Below are 21,237 nucleotides of genomic sequence, written 5' to 3'. Positions count from 1 at the left end.
TGAATAAATGTAACCTTACGACGAAGTTTCGCGTATTTTATGCCATGTTCGTAATTTGGCCACATGTAGTTAGAGCCTCCTTCCAGGATCATCTGAGCTCTTTATTCCACGTATCATCGATGTGGGGGGTTGGAATCTAGCATCTCAGTATGTGGCAACTTGCATTTAGAAAATGTTATTACGATCATCAAAGGAAAATGGGAGGGTTGTACGATGCCATGAAGCACATTCTCAAGGAGAGCTTATTAACTGCGGTGACTAAGCTAATGAGCTCATTAGTACCAAAAAGTCCACTCGCCCTTAAGGCAGCAGAAAATAATAATAATAACTTTTTGATGTATTTTGTATTCCCAAGTCTTCCATGAACTTTAGCCTTGATGAACAATGCATTTCCTTCTGATCATATTCATAGAGAAAGCTCACTTGGAAGAAGAAAAAAAAAATTCCACTTCACGTAACAACACTTATTGTCAACAAATAGCATCTGGTATGAAAACAGCTAGAATCTGAAGACTCCAGAAACTGCAGGGGTGACAGAATAGGTGAAAGTGTGAGTGCTGGAAAGAAAAAAAAGAATTTTCAACGGCTGCTCCTGTAAGGATCTTTCATTTGTAGAGGTGATAATGGTTGTTGACGCTTTGAACTGCACATGAATCTTTCTTTTTTTCCAAAAGTAACATTAAAACTCTTCATTTTAATGCTCTACTTGTAGGCAGAATACTTGAACTGAAAACTAATAAATTAGGTAAAGTGAAAGCTGGAGAACTTTAGACCTTTCCCTTCTACGGTGGGAAATTTCGCAAAGATCTGACATTTTGGTAAGAGACACTACCTGCCACTCCCCCCTAGATCATGACTGTCTCATTACAATGTGATTATGTATCTGGCAGCACCTAGTGCTTTCTACCATTGTTTCTCATTAAATCTTCATAGCAGTTCTACAGGATGGAAACAATCTTACCCCTTCTACAGAAGGAAACCAGTTGAGAGAAGTTTAGAGCTAGTTCCGGAACTGCTGAGTGGTTCGCCCAAAACTCACACAAGTCTTTCTGATTCTAAGGTTCCCACTTCTCCACCCCGTGGCAGTCTCATAACCAGCATCATGGTTCGTTCTGCACACTCCAGTGACTCTGAACATTTGTAAGTGGCATTTACACTGCAAAAGGATAACACAAGAGATTTGATGTGTGCAGGCAGGAAATCAATGTGGTCTTCCTAAATGTTTGAGAAGATCAGTATGTCGTGAGGTGCCCAAAATCCATTTCAAACAATTACCTGGAACACAGAAGATAAACACAAGATACGTGGCTGCCACTGTGTCCAGCCTGCCCCACGGCAGGCACCACGAGTGAATCAGAGCACTCTTTCCTGCTTGGCCTCCATGTGAACCTTCTCCACAGCCTGACTGAAAATCCTGAGAGAGCAGTGCAACAAAACTTGTCCACTGCCCCTCACCTGAATACCCTAATTTGTGGTCCAACTTACATAAAAACTTTGTCAAATACTCTCAGCTTGGCAGAGAAGAGATGGGGCTCTACTACAAGAACCTCAAAAGATGAAGAGTTGTCTCCACAATAACACGTATTCTTCAGGGCAGGTCCCAGCCCACACCTTGGACTCCCAGGCCCTCCAGCCTTTCCTCATCGCCTCCCACCTCCAGCACTCACAAGGGTTGTTTCTAACATGGATTCTGTCTTCAAGAAAGTGCTTTGGGTTCTCATATTGAAACATATGCTAGTGACACAAGGTAAGTCACTTTCTCTCTGGTGAGAATGAAAAAGAACATCCCCTATCTGTTGTAAATAGAATATATGTGAAATGAGAAATAACCAATTAACCACCTCAAAAGGCATTTCTAGAGATCAGATGAGACAATGTTTACAGAAAACCTTGTCCACCTTAAAGTGCTGGCCACCTTTGGAGAAATCAGGCTCTGCTATTCATAGACTTTAGAAACCATGTCCCATCGTCATTCACCAACTCAAAGGAGAAACTCTGCCTCTGCCAGCAGCCCACGGTGCTAGACCGCTCTCCTTGGAGGGCCACTTGCGTAGATATGGGGAAAACCAGGAGTCAGTCCAAGGCCTGGCTTGCACTGAGAGGTCATGCCAAGTGAGAAGCCCACGTGAAGATATGGAAGACAAAGTCAGAAGACGTGGTATCAGGAAAAGACATGAAACTTGAGAACTGAAACCAAAGAGGAGGCCCGGGTTTCAGCAAGGCTCAGCCCAGGATAGGCTGGACAGCAGTCTGAGAGCCAACTCGATGCCCGCCATGGTCTGTGCCACCTTTTGAAGAGGATTCGGGTGCTTCCACGGGACTTAGGTATGCTGGGCCCTGTGCCAGGTGCTAGAGAGATCATGCTGAACAAGACTCCATGGTCACAGGGCTCTTAGATTCACAGTCCAGTAGGAGTGACATAAACCACAAAAATGGTCATAAATAATGTGCTTGTATACTGGGGACTAAGAGAGAGAATGCTGTCAGAGATGACACCGAAGCTGAAACTTGAAAGACAAGAAGGCCCTTGCTATGCCAAGAACAGTGAGACTCCATGAACAAACAAGTCAATAAGGAAAATGTGGTGTATACACAGAATGGAATATTACTCAGTCTTAAATAAGAATGAAGGTCTGACACCTGCTACAACATGGATGAACCCTGAAGACATTACGCAAAGCGAAATAAGCCAGACATAAAACGACAAATATCGTACGAGCCCACATATATGAGGTACCTAGAACATAAATTTACAGTGACGGAAAGTAGAACAGAGGTTACCAGGGGCTGGGAGACATAGGAGGGAGAAGTTATTGTTTAATGGGCACAGAGTTTCCGTTTGAAAGGATGAAAACATTCTGGAGATAGATAACAGTGCTGGCTGGGCAACACTGTGAATGTACTTGATGTCACTGAATGGTATACTTATCAGTGGTGAAAATGGTCAACTTTTTATCACGTGTATTTTACCACAATAAAAAAAAAAGTTTAAGGTGGTTGGCCAGTATTATAAGTAACAGGAGAAGCATGTGCAAAAGCCCTGAGGTTGATAAAAGCTTGGCCTATTGGTGAGAATGATGATCTCATGAGAATGATGGCAAATGGAACCTGTAAAGAAGCCAAAAAGGCCAAAAACCCTGCTGGCTTCAGAGGCCATGGTTAGGAGTTTGGATTTTGTCTTAGAAGACAGATTTTTTTTCCCCCCAGAACCCTCCAATTGGTCTACCTCCACTATAAACCAGTCCTCACCACACTCTTACACGGCAAGCAAACTACACTAAGGGGAGAGCACACACCACCTCTTCTCCAGAATCATCCTCCTTCCTGTGAGAACCCTTAGCATTTATTCATTCGTCTCACATAATACATAGGAGTTCACCATTACATCATAGTTCACGATGGACCTGTGTCTGCTCTTCTTCCAGACCCATGATGGTCTTGGTCACAAGGGCTACAGCATATCTAGCATCAGACCTGGGCTCTAGATTGATTGTCTATGACAACACAGTTGAAGAGATTCCTTCACTTTGCTTCTGGCTTGGCTGAATTTTTAAAATTTTAATTTCTTTAGGCTCCCACATACAAACTTGCATCTTTTCTGAAAATTAAAAAAGTCCTAGTAAAATAATAGGAAGCGCAAACCAGAGACTGACACTGTCTTCTCTAGAGAGCTGATGGACATGGGGGACTAATGTTGCCATGAATCCCTCCCTAAATCAGAAGAGGGAGCCACAGAAGCCCTGGGCATTAGGAGCTCTCCTTCTCACTTCCAGCGCTTGCTTCTGAGGCTCGCTCGGAGGGGGACCCATGTCAAGGGGTCCTGGCCACGGTGGCACACAGAGAAGGCAAACGACAGGGTCTACCAACTGTGCCTTCTCTGATGGGGAAGTCAGTGAAATCGGACACAAAAGCTGGGTCCGTGACACATAGCTGCTCCCTTACCAAGTACCTGTTCCTCAGCAACATGGAAGTTCACAGTTTGCTAGTGTTGTCAGTAGAATTCCCAATTCCGGTGGCTTTAGATCTCAGAGCTGAAAATGCAGTGCCAGCTGGCCCACGGCTAGGCTTCTGGAGTCCCAGGGATGATGAAGGGTAAGTAAGAAGGGGTGCTCAGAGGAGCAGACACAGCCTTGAGAAGCTGGTGGCCATGTGGTGACGCGGGGGAGGAGAAGCAGGGTGTCAGCAGGCAGACGGAGCCGTTATTAAGGAGGGAAAAAAGAAGCGAAGATCTTCCAAATAACAGTTCTTTGGGGAATGTAACAAGTACTCTCCTCCAAATTAACTTTCCCCATTCTCGGTCCAATAATCCAGATGACAACTAGTTCTCAAAGTCACACAAACTCTTTCATTTGGGTTTTCCTATATAAATCCTTAGGGAGTTCTTTGATATGCATTAGGGCACACTTTAATCCAAGTTCTGCATTTTAATCGATCCACTGAAAGATAATGTGAGAACTAAAATGTACTTTTAGAATTTCTTAACCCCCAAGATGACAATTAACTATTAAAAATGTGTTTAGAGCCTGAATCACAAATCAGAACAGCACAAGAATTAACTTAGCCAAACACGTCACTGGGAGGTCCTAGCTATGCAGTAAATTCAGTGAAAACGGTTTCCTTTTTTCCAAAATGGAAAATAGCTTTGTTACTTTGTCTAAGGCATTTAAAATTCTTTCAATAAAGAGGGACGCCTGGGTGGCTCAGTTGGTTAAGCAGCTGCCTTCGGCTCAGGTCATGATCCCAGCGTCCTGGGATCGAGTTCCACATTGGGCTCCTTGCTCAGCAGGGACCCTGCTCCTCCCTCTGCCTCTGCCTGCCATTCTGTCTGCCTGTGCTCGCTCTCTCCCCCTCTCTCTCTCTCTGATAAATAAATAAAATCTTAAAAAAAAATTCTTTCAATAAAGAAAAAATATCATATATGAAAATCCCTGGATCCTGGACCCCCCCCAGTGGATCCCCCAGTGGAAGTTACCACTGTTAATATTTTGACGCATCACCTTCTAAACTTTCATGAGCATATATGTGCATATGAGCTTTTTCAAAATTCATGTGATGTTATTCATATAATTGATAACTCAGTAATACACTGTTAAGCCTAACCTATGTCAATAAATATTATTTTCCAATGTAATTTTTATTGGCTACATAATATTCCATTTCATGTACATGCCATGATTTATTTAATTGATCTCCCATTGATAGAAATTTGGGATTGTTTCCAATATCTCACTTATAATATTACAGAATATATACTACAGAATATACTACAGAAAATTATAAATATGAGTGCTTTCTACTTCTCTCCTATATTACATAGGAATATGTCAATTACCAAAGTGGACCCCAAAAAGATAGGAAACTTAGACCTGAACGTATAGGGTTTTTTAAAATAGCCCAAGGACTACCTCTCTAAAAAAGCCACATCCAGATAATTTGCAAGTGAAATCTCCCAAGCCTTTAAAAATTCTATTTATAGGGGCACCTGGGTGGCTCAGTGGGTTAAGCCTCTGCCTTCAGCTCGGGTCATGATCCCAGTGTCCTGGGATCGAGCCCCGCATCGGGCTCTCTGCTCAGCAGGGAGCCTGCTTCCTCCTCTCTCTGCCTACTTCTCTGCCTACTTGTGATCTCTGTCTGTCCAATGAATAAATAAAATATTAAAAAAAAAATTCTATTTATAGTAGTCCAGAGAAGGAAGAAAATTTTTTCACATTCTTTTTTTAAAATTTAGAATAATACTGATACCAAACCCAACAACGATGGCATAGAAAAAAGAAAATAAACCAACCTCACTTCTGAATATTAATGTAAAATTTCTAAGTAAAGTTCAGCAAATATAATCCAGATAAAAAGAAAAAAAAACAAAGACCCAGAAAGAAGGCTCCATTCCAGATATTAGTTTGTAAGATCATTATCAGGAAATCTAAAAATATAACCTTACCATATGACTTGGTTAAAGCAGAAACGTATATGATCACTTGAACACGTCTAAAAGATGTAATAAACGTAACTCATTTCTGAATTTTTTAAGCCCCAGTAGAGTGAGACTAGATAGTGGCTTCCTTAAGATTATATAATGCCAGGGGCACCTGGGTGGCTCCGTCAGTTGATCATCAGACTGTTGGTTTTGGCTCAGTTCATAATCTCAGTGTCCTAGGATCTAGCACTGTGTCATGCTCTGAGCTCAGCACAAAGTCTGTTTGAGATTCTCTCTCCCTTTCATTCTGCCCCTCTCCCCTCAACGTGCACACATGAGCCTTCTCTTTCTCTCAAATAAATAAATAAAATCTTTAAAAAAAAAAAAAAAAAGAATACAACTTCTGAAACCAGAATTTCTGGGTTCAAGCTCAGCTCTATCACTAGCTATATGACCTTGAACAGATTACTTTATTTCTCCAGGCCTCACTTTCCTCATCTGTAAAATGGGATAATAATAGTACTCCTAGGGATCCTGTAAGGATTGATTGAGTCAATTGATATAAAGTGCTTAGAACAGCCCCACAGCACATGGCACTGGGTCAGTGTGTATAAGAATATAAGTAGAAATCCATGTCAAAGAGCCAAGATCATGAACGCATCATGAAAAACTAAAACCACTGCCATGAAAGTCATGAATAAGGATACTCAAAGTCAACACTAGTATTTAACTTTTTGTTCTGAAAGTACTAACCAAGTGGGTTGACACGAGAAACCTAACTTACAAACGTAGAAAAATAAAAGATGGAATTATCATGATTTGCCAATACCTATTCCTGAAAATACCAAGAGAATCAACTAGAATGCCTCTTGGAGACAACAGGAACTTACTGGATCTATTTAATTCATTCATCACCCTAAAGAGAAATTCAGAGAGAAATACGAAAACAATCTCAAAACGACAGAAGCTGGGATCCTGGACCTTTTGAAAACTCACCTTGGCAATGTAACTTTGGGGACTCCCACGTGCCCAAAGCTGTGCAGCTTGAAACTGTATCTTCCAGGTCACTGAAAAATCCTTCTTTGCAAGCATAACGCACCTGGCTGCCAAGCCTAGAAGTGTAATTTCCGACGATAAGGCCATCTGGGACCTCAGGAGGGAGGCCACAGTCTATTTCTGAAAATAAATTAACGTCAAATTCATTACTATGTGAATATGAATTTACAAAACTCATCATCTCTCTCCACCTCTACCCCATCGTCCCCTTTCCCTACACACACACACACACACACACACACACACACACACACACACATCTGAGCGATATTTTACATAGACTGGTTCATTTCCATTTTGACTTCTGGGCATGTTTCCAGTGACTGTCTCTATTCAATCTTCTGGCCTTCCATCAGTAATAGCATCTACACAGACACAAAGCTGATGGGATTTGGCAGTCAACCCTCACTAATTCACACTAGTTAAAGAGAAGCCTAGCCCAGTGGAGTAAAACATTTGAATTGCAAAACACCTTCAGATATATACGGCTTTGTAATTTTCAGAGTCATTTTTCTATTGCTGGTCTTTAAGAGGGCAGCTATGTTTACTATATAAAATCATGTTTCGTGGGAGAATATCTACTAACTGCTAAAAATCCCGGAAGTTTACCAAGTGTAGCTTTTTTTTTTTTTTTTTTTTAATCTAAGATAGCCAACCCTTTTTGCCCGGTAATATTGACTTTATTCAATAGGTTGTACAGATGTGCAAAGGAACAGATAATCTCCACTCATATCTCCAACACAGGCCCCACGGACACAGGCTCCCAGCAGAGGAAAGTCATCCGAGAGCAGAATCCCACTTTCAGAAAGCTCCCTTCTTTGGCAGACACCCACCTATGCATGACGTGGTGTCTCTGGCCGGGTGGAAAGGTTCCGGCCCATTCTCTGGGAAGTATCCATCCATACAGTAGCATTCGAAGCTTCCATAAGTGTTCACACACCGTCCTCCTTGCCTGCACAGGCCGGAAACCTCACACTCATCGATGTCTTGAGACCCAGATATAAGAAGGGAGAGAAAAAACAATAAAAAGGGAAACACAGGGGCACAGGGGCATTGGAACATCCATTTCTCACATTCTCAATCTCCCCTTGCAAAAAAGGATGCATTTGTTTGCAAGAGCATCATGAGTTTTATTTCATTCCTCAAAGGTTATTTTCATATACCCTTTCTTTATGCCACCAGTACTAAAAGGTGCTCAATAAATCCTTGTCAATGTTTTTTTGGGAATTTACAAAAACCAACAACTATCACCAACTCTCTGACACGCAACAAAAAGAGCCCCAGAGAAGCATGCCGAAAAAAATTCAATCACTACAAAATAAGGATGGCCTCTACCTCATACCTGAAAATATCTGAAGGATGGGGCCCCTGGGAGGCTTAGTCTGTTAAGTGTCTGACTCTTGGCTTGGGCTCAGGTCGTGATCTCAAGGTCATGAGATCAAGTCCATTGTCAGGCTCCTTGCTGGGCATGGAGCCTGCTTAAGATTTTCTCTCTCTCCCCCTCTGCCCCTCTCTTTAAAAAAAAAAAAAGAAAGAAGGAAAGAAAGAAAAATAACCTGAAGTAGAATTCCAAATATAAAACAATTTAAACCAGAGTGAAAAATGCTTTCTAGCTCATGACCACCGGGCAAGTCAGGTAATAAGAGGAAAATTCAGAAGAGTCTCACTAATTTTATCAAGATTACAAGAACTTAAGACAAGCTTTGAAAAGAAAAATACATGCCCCTTGGCAGACTTTTCTCCTTGATTGAAGACAGCCCAAAGTATCAGGTACAGCAGTAAACACCGCATAGTAATTCAGAGACCGGAGAAGAAACCTCTCTGCCAGTTAGCAGATTTTTCCCCCAGAAATGACTTGGAGAACAAAATAAAAACTGTAGGAATGCCATCAGAGCCATATACACACCAACTTCACCAAACAAAACAAAACAAAACAAACAAATCTTAAGTGAAATAGGACTATTCCCAGGACACTTGCAAGAACCATGGCGGGGTGCGGGGGGGCGGGCGGGGGCAGGGGGCAGGGGAGCCAAGAACAGGGAATAGCAAGACTGAGGAAAACCTGGTTGTTACCTGGCTCTGGGATTGCAAAGGCTGGTAATTTTGGAAGGACCACTATAAAGTGGCCAATATTCTATTCTGCCAGATGCAGAGCATTTTGTTGTTTTGTTTTCTCAAACCTACTAACCCTATAGTTTCACAAAAGGAAGAAAATATCAGAACCCTTTTAAGTTTTGTTTGTAACTTTATCAAAACTCATCATACTCTCCTTTTTGTTTGCATTTGGGTCTTGGGCCAATGACCTCCTCATCGCTCACTGATCACTGTTTAGGAGGCAATCATTACTGTAACTGCTGACAGAGCCCACACAAGCTACCAGTTCTGATCAACGTACATCTCTAACGCGGCAAACTTTGGGGAAAATCTGGGAGACCATCTCTAAAGATGGTTGGCCATTTCTTGGGGATTCGAGAGTGGAATCCATTCCCCCTCCCCGTGGGCTGGTCTAGAGGCTCGCTTTGGACAACAGAAGGCAGCAGAAGTTAACGCTGTGCCTTTTGTGAACCTGATCTGGGAGACGACTGGCAGCTTCGTCTCTCCCTCTGCTGGCATACAGTGGCCATGCTGTAAGGAAATCCAAGCTATCATGCCTGGCCGAGAAGTCACTCAGAGGACACCCTAAAGATGAGACATCACATCAAGAGAGAGGCCCCCTGGAAAACTAAGGTGTCCTGACTGACAGTCAGCATCAAGGCCCTAGAATGTAAAAGAGGCCTTCTTTTACCTACCAGCCCAGCCCAGCCATATGAGTTGTTTCCATATGAGTGAGAGAACCACCTAGCCATGGAATTGTGAGTAATAATAAATTGTTACAAGCCATTAAATGGGGTGGCGGGTGGGGCAGGGGGCAGGGAGTAGCATTATGCAGTAATAGATGACCAAAACACTCTTGACATATGAAGAGATGCAGAAGTCCAAATGAAATTAAGAGGATACTGTAATTGAGGTGCTTGGTTGGCTCAGTTAGTAGAACATGCAACATCTGATCTCGGGGTTGTGAGTTCAAGCCCTACACTGGGTGTAAAGATTACTTAAAAATAAAATCTTCCAAAAAAAAAACAAAAAACAAAAAGAAGACACTGCAATCAATGAAAAAAGGGGAACTTCTGAAAAATACAATGAGAACTTGGAAATTAAAAATAAACTGTGGGGGGCGCTTGGGTGGCTCAGTTGGTTAAGCAACTGCCTTCAGCTCAGGTCATAATCCTGGAGTCCTAGGATCGAGTCCCGCATCAGGCTGCCTGCTCAGTGGGGAGTCTGCTTCTCTCTCTGATCTTTTCCCCTCTCATGCTCTCTCTCTCACTCTCATTCTCTCTCAAATAAACAAACAAAATCTTTTCCAAAAGGGAAAAAACAAAATGTGAATGCCAAAAATAAAAACCCAATAGAGGCTTTGAATAATAGGTTGATTGCTGCTGGAAAATAAATTTGCAAATTCCAACTTGAAGAATTTGCCAAAAACACACAGAAAAAAAAAATAATAGGAGACAGAAGCTATAGGACAATAGACAACATAAGGACAGATCCAAAATACGGGATATTCACTTAAGAGAAATTGCAGGAGGCACCCGGGTGGCTCAGTCATTTAAATGCCTGACGCTTTGTTTCAACTCAGGTCGTGATCTCAGGGTCATGAGACTGAGCCCCAAGTCAGGCTCCCTGCTCAGCACAGAGTCTGCTTGAGATTCTCTCTCCCTCTGCCCCTCCTACTTGTGCTCACTCTCTTTCTCTCTCCTCTCTCTCTCTCAAATAAATAAATAAATCTTAATTAAAAATTAATATCAAAGGGAAAATTTCTTCTGCTTATGTATTCACATCCAAAGCACCTTTTGAGGTGACAGGTGTTAATGTTGAAAAATGAAAGTCATCTGAGTTTCATGGAATAAAAGAAAAATCTATGAAACAAGAGAGAAAGGAATTGTAATCTTGAAGAAAAGAAAACCAATCTGACCTAGGATTTCTTGTCTGAGACACCAAATACTAATGGAATATTTACAGAGTTCTAAGGAAAAGGGAGCAAGACATAGTACTATATTTAAGTCAAGGTATGACATTTTAGAACATGAAGGATCTCAGAAACTATACTATTGACATTTCTTTTTTTAATCTTTTTTTTTTTTTCTTAGTAGATTCCATACCCAGCACAGAGCCCAACGCGGGGCTCAGACTGAGAACTGTGAGATCAAGACCTCAGCCAAGATCAAGAGCTGGAAGCTCGCTCGACCAACTGAGCCACCCAGGCAACCCTTGACATTTCTTTTCTGGAAAAGATTTTGAAAAACATTCAAGCCAGTGAAAAACATCAGAATAAAGAATGTCAAGAAGGGAAACATAATTAAAAACAACGACAACAACAGATGTAAGAAACGAAACCAATAAAAACTCAGTTAAACAACTGATAACAGGGCACCTGGGTGACTGTCAGTTAACGTCCGCCTTTGGATCAGGTCACGATCTCAGGGTCCTGGCATCGAGCCCCACATCGGGTTCTCTGCACAGCGGGGAGCCTGCTTCTCCCTCTCCCTCTCCCTCTGTGCTCTCTGTCTCTCTCCCCACCTCAAATAAATAAATTAAATCTTTAAAAAAAAAAAACACAGCTGCTGATATAAAATCATGGGCTTTTGGATAACAGTTAACAAAAGATTCTTAAAATCTAAAGCATAGGAAATGAAATCAATCTCAATCCAGCACAAACTTTAGAGATGATTTCAACCCTGCAGGATCCAGCATGCGTTCCTAGAACCGGATCCATCATTTTAGCTTATCAAGATTCTGTATTCCAAGGGTGGGGGTTGTAAAATGTGGACATATACCTTTGTCACAGTAATCATCTTCCAGCCTGCCCATCTGCCCCAGGCTCTTCAGAAGACAGTGAGTGGGAATAAATGGATTTTTCAGTAGAAACAGGCGGTACCAGTACCACAGGGCAAAAATGTGGCTAGGGGGCGCCTGGGTGGCTCAGTGGGTTAAAGCCTCTGCCTTCAGCTCAGGTCATGATCTCAGGGTCCTGGGATTGAGTCCCGAATCGGGCTCTCTGCTTGGCAGGGAGCCTGCTTCCTCCTCTCTCTGCCTACTTCTGATCTGTCTCTGTCCAAGGAATAAATAAAATCTTTAAAAAAAAAAAATCTGGCTAGGTAGCAATGGTAGGGAAAAGACAGAGTTTCTAGATACCGATCAGCTCTGCATGAGTCACCACAGTCATTAATCGGCCTGCTTTGTGTCCAGTCATTCAACAACCTAATAACAATGATTGTTATAATGAGCGCTAATCCCGACGACTCCTGTGTGTCATCTGGCACAGGCCAGCCACTGTTCTAAACCCTTCATTACTTATTACTAATTATTTTCATCTTATTCCACACAATAACCCACGAGCTAGATGCTATCATTCTCCCCATTTTGCAGCGGAAGTAGCTGAAACACAGAGTGGGTAAGTAACGACACTAAAATCAACGCACGTTAAGTGGTGGGAAAGCCACACTTGGAAACCAGGCATGTAGCTCCAGGACCACACCCTTAGCCACTAGTCATGCCGTGTCTCCCGTTACAGTCGCACTATACCATCAGCCAATCAATAATTCCATCTTGTCCACAGACAATATCAAAGATACCCATTGTCTTCATGAAGTCCAGAAGCACCTAGCATCTTTCCCTGAGATTGGTGATGTCATTCTGACTTTTAATGCCCTGCGACCTCTTAATGCTCACAAACTATCCCTTTTCTAACCAGTCTAGAATCTTGGCTGCGTAAACATGGTAAGCTCATTAGAGTAACTTCTCCATGTGGTGGATTCCATGGGGCCTACCAAGTTCATAACAGTTTGCTTCGGAAGGAAAAACGTTCTGAGCAACTGAGCAACCTTATTAACAAGCCTAAGTAATTGAGGGGGAAATTTTCCCTTATCACATTGTATATACCGAACTATTTAACTTTATCCACAGCCAGAACAATTCCTTGCCAGAAAGTAGCAAAACCGAGCAGGACACGCTGACCTGGTCCCAGGGCTCTGATGTTCTATATATACTCTTTCCATCTAATAGCCTGGGCTTGAAAGTCAAACAGACCCTTGAGAACTGACTCTGCTACTTATTAGATGTACTCAGGTCTGTTCCTTAACCTTTCTAAACCACTTTTGTAAAATGAAGCTAATTAAGTCCTAATACATGTTGGCTAATACGTGAATAGGCCTTGCCTTTCTACAGACTCCATTCTCCCTGGAGCACAAGCCACTCCTTCAGAGCCTGCACCTAACCCTCAGTGTAACCATGAGCCAAGCCCTCACGCGCACGCACACACACACACACACACACACACACATACACATATACACACTCTCCTGGGTTTCTTGGCTGCGGTCTGGGGAGCGGCCCCATGGCTTGTCCCCCAGGATGGGAATCCTCTCAGACAGAATCCAAAAATGCATCTGGGGAACCCTTAGCTAGAACAGGAGTGTCAAAGAAGCAAGGGTTTAGCTTCGGCGGGCATGCCCGAGGGACCAGTCTCTGAACGCCCCTTTACACACAAGCTCTGGCCTGGAGATGTGGTTTAAAACCTGAAGGCTCAGAACGGACTCAGTGATAAAAGTACATGGAAGAATTTTCACATAAATGAAAATGCTCTCACAGCCTGTTCTTCTCCCTGTAGCCAACTAATTACTAGTTCCTTCGACTCCATGCAGGGGAAACGAAAATGACTTCCTCGCATCTTGGAAAGTATCGTTACTGCTTTTTTCCTACCCTCTTGCCGACTCAATGCCAAGTTCAGCTAAGAAGCCTGCATCTTAAGAAGCCACAGTTATTCAGAGGGACACAAACATCCATTTAAGATCAAGACGGTTAAATTCACATCATTCGTTGCTAATGTCCGGTATTGGCAAAGATGTGAAGAAATGAAGACCTTCGTGAAATGATTAGTGAGAGAGAATATTGGGTGAACTTTTTTGAAAGACAATCTGGCACAATGTACTGAAAAATAACAATATGTAGGTATACCTCTGATACAAAAATTCTTTTCCAGAATTTATAACAAGGAATAATTATCTGGAGAGATGTAGGTACAAGGATGTTCACTATAGCATTTCTTATGATAGCAAACACACACACATACACACACACACACACACACACATACACACACACACACAAAAAATATAACAAGCAGGAAAACAACCACAAGAAGGGAAAAACTCATCAGTTAAGGAACACAGTACAGCCACATAATAAATTCTGTGTAGTTGATATATATAAGGTAGGAGACCATATCTAAGATCATGCTCAGAGAGGCATCAGTCATGAACAAAGGACCTGAACTGAAAGGGTTATCCATTTCCTTCACAATCTTGCCAGTGTTGCTAGTTTGTTTAGGAAAATCTACTTTATAGATGCCTCAAAGCTCCTGTCCCAGTTATTCCTCCCAAAACTTTAAATTAGTGGAGCAAAACAAAAACCATGTGTGCATATTTTACTACACTCAACAAGGCCTTGGGAAGGAACCTGGGATCCCTATATCCTAGGGCGAGAGGAAGCCAGAGGCGAGAGTGAGGTGTGGGGGCACCTGGGTAGCTCAGTGGGTTAAGCTTCTGCTTTCAGCTGAGGTCATGATCTCAGGGTCCTGGGATCCAGCCCTGCACTGGGCCCTCTGCTCTTCAGGAAACCTGCCTTCCCCCCACTTCTCTCTGCCTGCCTTTCTGCCTACTTATGATCTCTCTCAAATAAATAAATAAATAAATATTTTTAAAAAAAAAAAAGAGTGAAGCATGGGAGATGTTCACATGTGCAGGAGCTCAGGCATGCCCTTTCACTCCCAATGAGAAACAACGGTGCCTTAATCAAAGCCGCTTGCATTTAAGGGAAGCATGCTTTGGTTCAACCATCTTCTGATTCAGAGTCTTTGGCCTCTCTCTCCTTCCTGGGAGCTGGAGCAGTAGCGGGGGCCTGAAGCCATTACCCCCCACCATTAGAGACATGACTAAGCAGGAGTCCAGGGGACTCCACAGGGAAAATAGTCAGGAAGCTGTTGGATACAAGCAATGCCCTGTTGAGTGCAGCAGTACCTGCCCAGCCCACATTTCCTTAGGTTTATGTGTCCTTGTTGCTTCCTTGTTTCAGAGTAGTAAAACATGACACTTGTGGAATAAAACACAGCTAAAACAAAGGATTAGGATTTGGGGAGCAAAATCCCATTCGGAAGAAGCACTGGGAGGAACCTCAAAGAGCGGCAAGTCCATTGGGCAATATCCCACACAGAGCAGAATCCCAGGGGGACTACACGTTGTGTCCGAGCCCACAGCGGGCCACTCCAGGACCAGAAACAACAGGCAGCGGAGAAGCTTGAGAGCAAAGGCTCACACAGAGAACAGACTCCTGACCTGGGAGAGAAATCAACAGACGCCTTGGCAGGGGTAGGGATTTACATCTAGCAATGACGGTGTTTACTTCACCACAGGCAGACTATGTGATACAGCCTCTGAGCAGAAGGTTCTGGAAACTGATGAATGGCAACGCATTTACTCCCTCTGGGGAGTAAAACTTTTCCTCCCTTCTTCCCCATTTCCTAGTTAAGGCTGAAATGCTGTTATACTTCTCTAGAAGAAACGGTATCAGGCCTTTGATACTGCAGGAGATGAGCCGAATGAAAAGAAGGCTGCAGCCGCAGAGAGGGATTCCCAACACCTGGGGAATTCAAAGGTGCACAAAACGCATTTTGCAGTTCTCAGCAGATATGGTAGGGCCATGCCTCCTTGGAGTCAGGCTGTTAGGGAGATGACAGCCCCAGGTCTGCTCCCACACCAGCATCATCTCTCTCCCATCCTCCTCACATTTGAAATGCCACAGAGTTTCTCCCTCGGCCCAAGTTCCAGGAGCCCCAGAACTTGTCTGGGGTCAGCCCTGGGGGCCAGGTGCAAGCTCTCTGCAACTAGAACCCTCTCGTGGGTGACATCCAAAGAGGCCCACCGGCAAGCAGCTCCTGAATCTGGCTCGGACTCTGCAGAGTCCAACCAACACCCGGTCGCAGGAGTTCTTGCAAGTCAGGAACCAGGATTCACATCCTGTGGATCCAGACAAACACTGGATAACCCTTGATACCCCAAAACATGCTAAGCCTCAGTGGACAGGAACAGTCCACCGCTGTTCCTGTGGCAACCATGATGCCAAGAGACACTCAGTATCATCGAGAAAAGTCACCCATCAGCTTTTACAAAGTGATAACCGGAGATCTCAAAAGGAGAGGTCACAAGAATGATTGCCCACAGATACAGGTCTTCTTTTGAAGTGATAGAGGAATTCTGAAACTAGATAGTGGTAGTTGTTGCACAACTTTGTGAATATCCTAAAAAGCACCTTAACAGAGTGAATCTGATAGTATGTGCATTATATCTCACTTTAAAAAAAAGTCACTAAATAATGACAACAAGGGGACGACAGAGAAAAGCCAAGATCAGGATTTGTTCCAGGAAGACTGGTTCTTACTAGGCTGACATCTGTTTGGCCCTTGCACAAAATATTTCTTTCTTCTTCTCCTCCTCCTTCGAATTTTTTTTTTTTAAGTCAGATGCATCTTTGAGAAGGTGAGTGATCAATACGGTGATAAAAGTTTTCCCCCAACAAACTCCTGCAGCCTTGAAAACACCATTTTCCGTATCACGTCTTCCAGAAAGTTCCCTGATTCCTTTCCCACTTCCAAGATAAGAGCCCACACGGATTCCAGATTCCCTAAGTGTCCTTTGCTCACCTATGACTAACACTTTATACTGAAATTAGCTACGTGCTATCACCGGCCGTTGGCACCGCCTTGGCTCAAGGGAGCTACAGGAGAAATGTGTCTTGGGATGAACAGAACATCTTATCATCACCTTGTCAGGTTTTTTAAAAATGGGCACGTGATAGGATGAGCACTGGGTGTTACACTGAACTGATGAATCACTGAACATTATATCAAAAACCAATAATGTACTATACCTTGGCTAATTGAATTTAAATTAAAAAAAAATTTAATTGATATGTTGTTTTTTTAACGCATCCAATTTAATTCTGCACTTCGGCAATCGTACAACAAGCCATTTGCTACCGAAAACAACAGTATATCATAAAATGTTTTCTCTGAGGGAACGTGCTTCATTCACGCCAAGAATAAATCAAGTGGACCCCATGAGGGATTTTTTTTTTTTTTTTACCTCGGTGCAGGTCAAGAGGGAGAATGAATCAGAGCATTGGCATCTGTGCTTCCCGGCGGGTAAGGAGATAAAACAATGTTCTCCTTTCCCTTTTCCCTGAAAATCTTTCAGTATCACAAAACTTTTTTTTTTTTTTAAGATTTATTTATTTACTTATTTGACAGAGAGAGATCACAACTAGGCAGAGAGGCAGGCAGAGAGAGGAAGGGAAGCAGGCTCCCTGCTGAGCAGAGAGCCCGATGCGGAACTCGATCCCAGGACCTTGAGATCATGACCTGAGCTGAAAGCAGCGGCTTAACCCACTGAGCCACCCAGGCACCCTCAGTATCACAAAACTTTTAAGCAGTCATTCAGTCTACGCAAAACCATCGCAGAACCTGCAGTCTATTCCTGCCTTTCCTCTTCCTCACCGTTCCCAGATTTTCTTAGAAAACCGAAGAGCTACAACGTCATGACATGCTGTAACATGGAGTTCGGCCAGGAGTTTCAGGGTTCCATGAAAATGAGGATTTTGCCCACCCACTGTATTCACCCAACATGCACCCCAACCTTCAGAGCAGCTGAAAAACATGGTCCTCCTGAAAAACATGGTCCTCCACGACCGGCAGATTCCTCTGAGACATAAGCCCCATCTCCCACCGGGTACCACTCAGAGCTCCCAGAAGCCAACATCACAATGTCCACCCCCTGGGCCTTTGGTGGGCCATGTGCACAGTGCCAGAGTCACCACAAGAACACCCCAGCTGGGGTTCCAGAAACACCATCTCTGAGAGCCCCTCCTTGTTTGGTAGAAAAATGTTCAAACGCACAGAACAAGAGAAACACAGAAAGCATATGCCAGTGAACTCCCAAGACCCACCCTGCAACACCTGCTCACAGTCTGTCATTTAAGACCCCTCAGAGATCGTAATAACACTAGATAGCTCCTGATACCCTAGATGCTTCAGCATGCGTCTCCCAAAATGAGAATGTCATCCCCAGTATTACGATGCCGTGACACTAGCTAACAGAAGGAACAGGAGTTTCCTAACACTCACTAATACTCAGCCCATGTCCCAAACTCACCGACCTTCTGCAGGGAGAGTCCCTCCCTGAAACCACGCCCAGTCCCAGCCCGGCCCTCTCCCTCCCCCACGCGCCAGACACCGCAGCCCCCTCCTCAAGTACCTGTGCAAAATGTGCCATCATTTGGAATGAATGTTTTGTTGTTGTTTGTGGCTCGATATCCTTCTAGGCAAATGCAGTAAAAGCCTCCAAGTGTGTTGTGGCAAGATGTGTGGTTTCCGCAGACCACAGTGGCTCCAAACTGGCACTCATTTTTATCTGTGGATACATGGAGACAACGCACAGAAAGGGCTATCAATCCATACCACGTCCAATAACCCAGACTGTCCTCCTGGGCTACAGACCTGGGAGCTGCTATTCTGTGACAACATCCCAAGGGTCTCCTCACGATGCTTCTCAGACTGCAGGGCGTGGGTCCCCCACAGTCGTGGGCCAGGCATATATATAAAACCACAAGAGAGGGGCACCCAGGGGGCTCAGTCGGGTAAGCAGCCGACTCTTGATTTAGGCTCAGGTCATGATCTCAGGGTCATGAGATCGACCCCCAAGTTGCACACAGAGTCTGCTAAAGTTTCTCTCTCCCTCTGCGCCCCCCTACCCCCCCACACACTCATGCTCTCTCTAAAATAAATAAATCTCTCTAAAATAAATAAGATTTTTAAAACACACACACAAACAAGAGAAATCCAGCGTCTTAGTCTGAACATTCATCTTATTTGAAGATTGGGAGAAGGGGTTGCACATTCCCACATCAACCATGTTCATCTGTCATTATATACTACTCCAGCTCTGTCTTCCAAGCTGCGGGTTGCGATTCTTTTCCCATCTCTTCACACTCAAAAAGACCTTGTGAAAGAAACACACGCAGCAGCACCCCATTTCCAGCTCAGCCAGCCACACTCTCTTGCTTTTCTCATGAAATGCAGAGTAGGACAATCTTGCATCCAGTGAGTAACCGGAAAATTTGTTACTTCTGAGTTACCAGGAAACGCAATGGAATTAGTGCTTAAGCCTCATCCGGGAGCAGAGCTGATATTGCGGCAGGAACAGCTCCTGTTAATCGTCAACGACCCATGTGAATAATATTAGTCACCCTGTGAGAAGGAGCTGAGGTAGAGGATGCAGGCGAGTCTGCAGAAGCCTGTCCTGAGCATTTTTAATGCAGTCATTGGACATATATATCGAATGAAGGTAAATTACCCTCCTGGTTCTGTCCTGCAGCTCAGGGCTCAGCAAACTTTCTGTGAAGGACCGTCTCCAGGGGCAAGTGCTCACCTATGCTTTTAGAGCACGAAGCAACCACAGACCATAAGCAAACAAATGAGCAACGTTGTCTTCTAATAAAAGTCTATTTAGAAAAACAGGCAGGCCAGCCTCTGCTGACTCTGGCCTGGCCTTACCAGCAGAAGAACTCCTGAGACCAATTTCTTATGCATTCTTTCAGAGTTGATCTCTGCCACTGGTTTTTTTGTTTGGGGGTGGGGGGGGGTGTCATCAGTTTATGCACTAGAGTTTTTCGGATTGTTATTTAGTGTTTGACTATAGCATGGGTTTGCCTCTCGCAATGGCACTCAAGTCCTGCTGTCTCAAAAGTACCCCAAATCCGGCCTTCCTTTTTTTTTTTCTCCCTCTTCTCCTTACAGGTGTTATCTTTTTGGAAATGTCGCTGAAGATAGAACATAGCTCACGGTTAACACTGTCTACGGTGTGATCTGCATGGGAGCAGGGAGAGACAGTCCTCAAGCCACCGCCTGGCCAGTGTCCAGCCCAGCTGATGAGCCCGGCACGGGGCTTTCGGACACCAGTCCAGCCACCCATAAGATGCTGCATTCCTGTCCTCGGCTAGTGCTGTCTCCCCAGCAGGCTTCACCAGAAGGGACAGTGGGTTTGTAGAGAATTCTAAATTTCTGAGGCCCCTTGACTGCAGACCACGTTATAACATGCAGGGCACATAGGTAATGTCACCTGTGACCCGTGGTGTGGTCTCAGCAGGCCACATACTGGCGTAGGCGGTGTCTAGTGTCTGAGAGCAAGTACCACATAAACCAAGAAGCCCCTTCCTCCCATTAAGAGAAGTTTCGATTCAGAAGTCAAGGGGCAATCAGGAGTGAGGTGAGCTTCTGCGGGCGGGGGACCGCCTTCGGGGAGGGAGCAGAGGAGGCTGTCCGTGCTCATTTCCCACCTCGCTTCCAAGCCCCTGCTAGGGAGCCATGGGAGGAGAAGGATTCGAGAAGTGCCCCAGGAACTTCAGACTGCAGGGCAGCCACAATTCTCCTGGGCTCTCTCCCAAAGAGAGAGGGTCCAAGGGGGGCACAGATCAAGCCTGCAGGAGCGGGCCATGGTGTGTGACTGTGAGAGAGTGTATCTGTGAAGTAGAATATGACTTTTGGAACTAGGAATTGTCCCTACTCTTTAGGAAGAAGAAACCCAAAGATATCACAAGGCTGTCTACACAGTCAGTGCACAGCCGCAAGGCAAACTGTCAACATTCGTAGTGCACATAACAAGGTTACTGGGAGGACAGTGTGGTTCTCCTAACATTCACTCTGAGAAACGTTGAGCCCGGATACTGTTCGAGTCTCACACTGGAGGCCATGAAGCCAAAAAATTACCTTAGATCCTTCCTAAAAGCCTTTGTATTCCTTTAAGCCACCCAAGACCCCAGTGGGCAACAACTCCAAAAAATCTGGAGAATGAATTCCAGGAGACCTAAGACTCAAAGCAATACTACTTCATCAATTAGACCAAAAGTCCAATAGGCAATTGTGTTTTGTTTTTCCTCGGGGTACGAATACAAATCTTCTTACATCGAAACAACCAGGAGCAATTAAGGAAGGCAGTATTTACTCAAGTTGTTAAGTTAAACTCGGGACTTGAAACAGATTTCAAATTTGCTTCAGGCCAGAGAATTTCCAGAGACTCAAGTTCAATGACCCTTTAACACGGAAGATACTTCCTTGCAAGATA

General features: G+C 44.0%; 1 protein-coding gene across 5 annotated transcripts in view; it reads right to left on the bottom strand.

The window, feature by feature from the left end:
• The window catches only part of SUSD1 (sushi domain containing 1), a 138,275-nt gene that overhangs the window by 96,747 nt on the left and 20,291 nt on the right, over window positions 1-21,237 (bottom strand). For all 5 annotated transcript variants that reach the window (XM_032308466.1, XM_032308464.1, XM_032308467.1 and 2 more), the window contains exons 3-5: window positions 18,373-18,528; window positions 7,804-7,956; window positions 6,911-7,090 (exon numbers count right to left, since the gene is read on the bottom strand). In XM_032308466.1, the coding sequence (XP_032164357.1) occupies window positions 6,911-7,090; window positions 7,804-7,956; window positions 18,373-18,528 (489 nt within the window). The remainder of the gene's footprint in view (window positions 1-6,910; window positions 7,091-7,803; window positions 7,957-18,372; window positions 18,529-21,237) is intronic.

Source organism: Mustela erminea, chromosome 12, assembly GCF_009829155.1.
Source record: "Mustela erminea isolate mMusErm1 chromosome 12, mMusErm1.Pri, whole genome shotgun sequence".
Classification (NCBI taxonomy): domain Eukaryota; kingdom Metazoa; phylum Chordata; class Mammalia; order Carnivora; family Mustelidae; genus Mustela; species Mustela erminea.
Note: the sequence above shows the minus strand (reverse complement) of the source record. Positions and strands in the feature narration are given on the sequence as shown.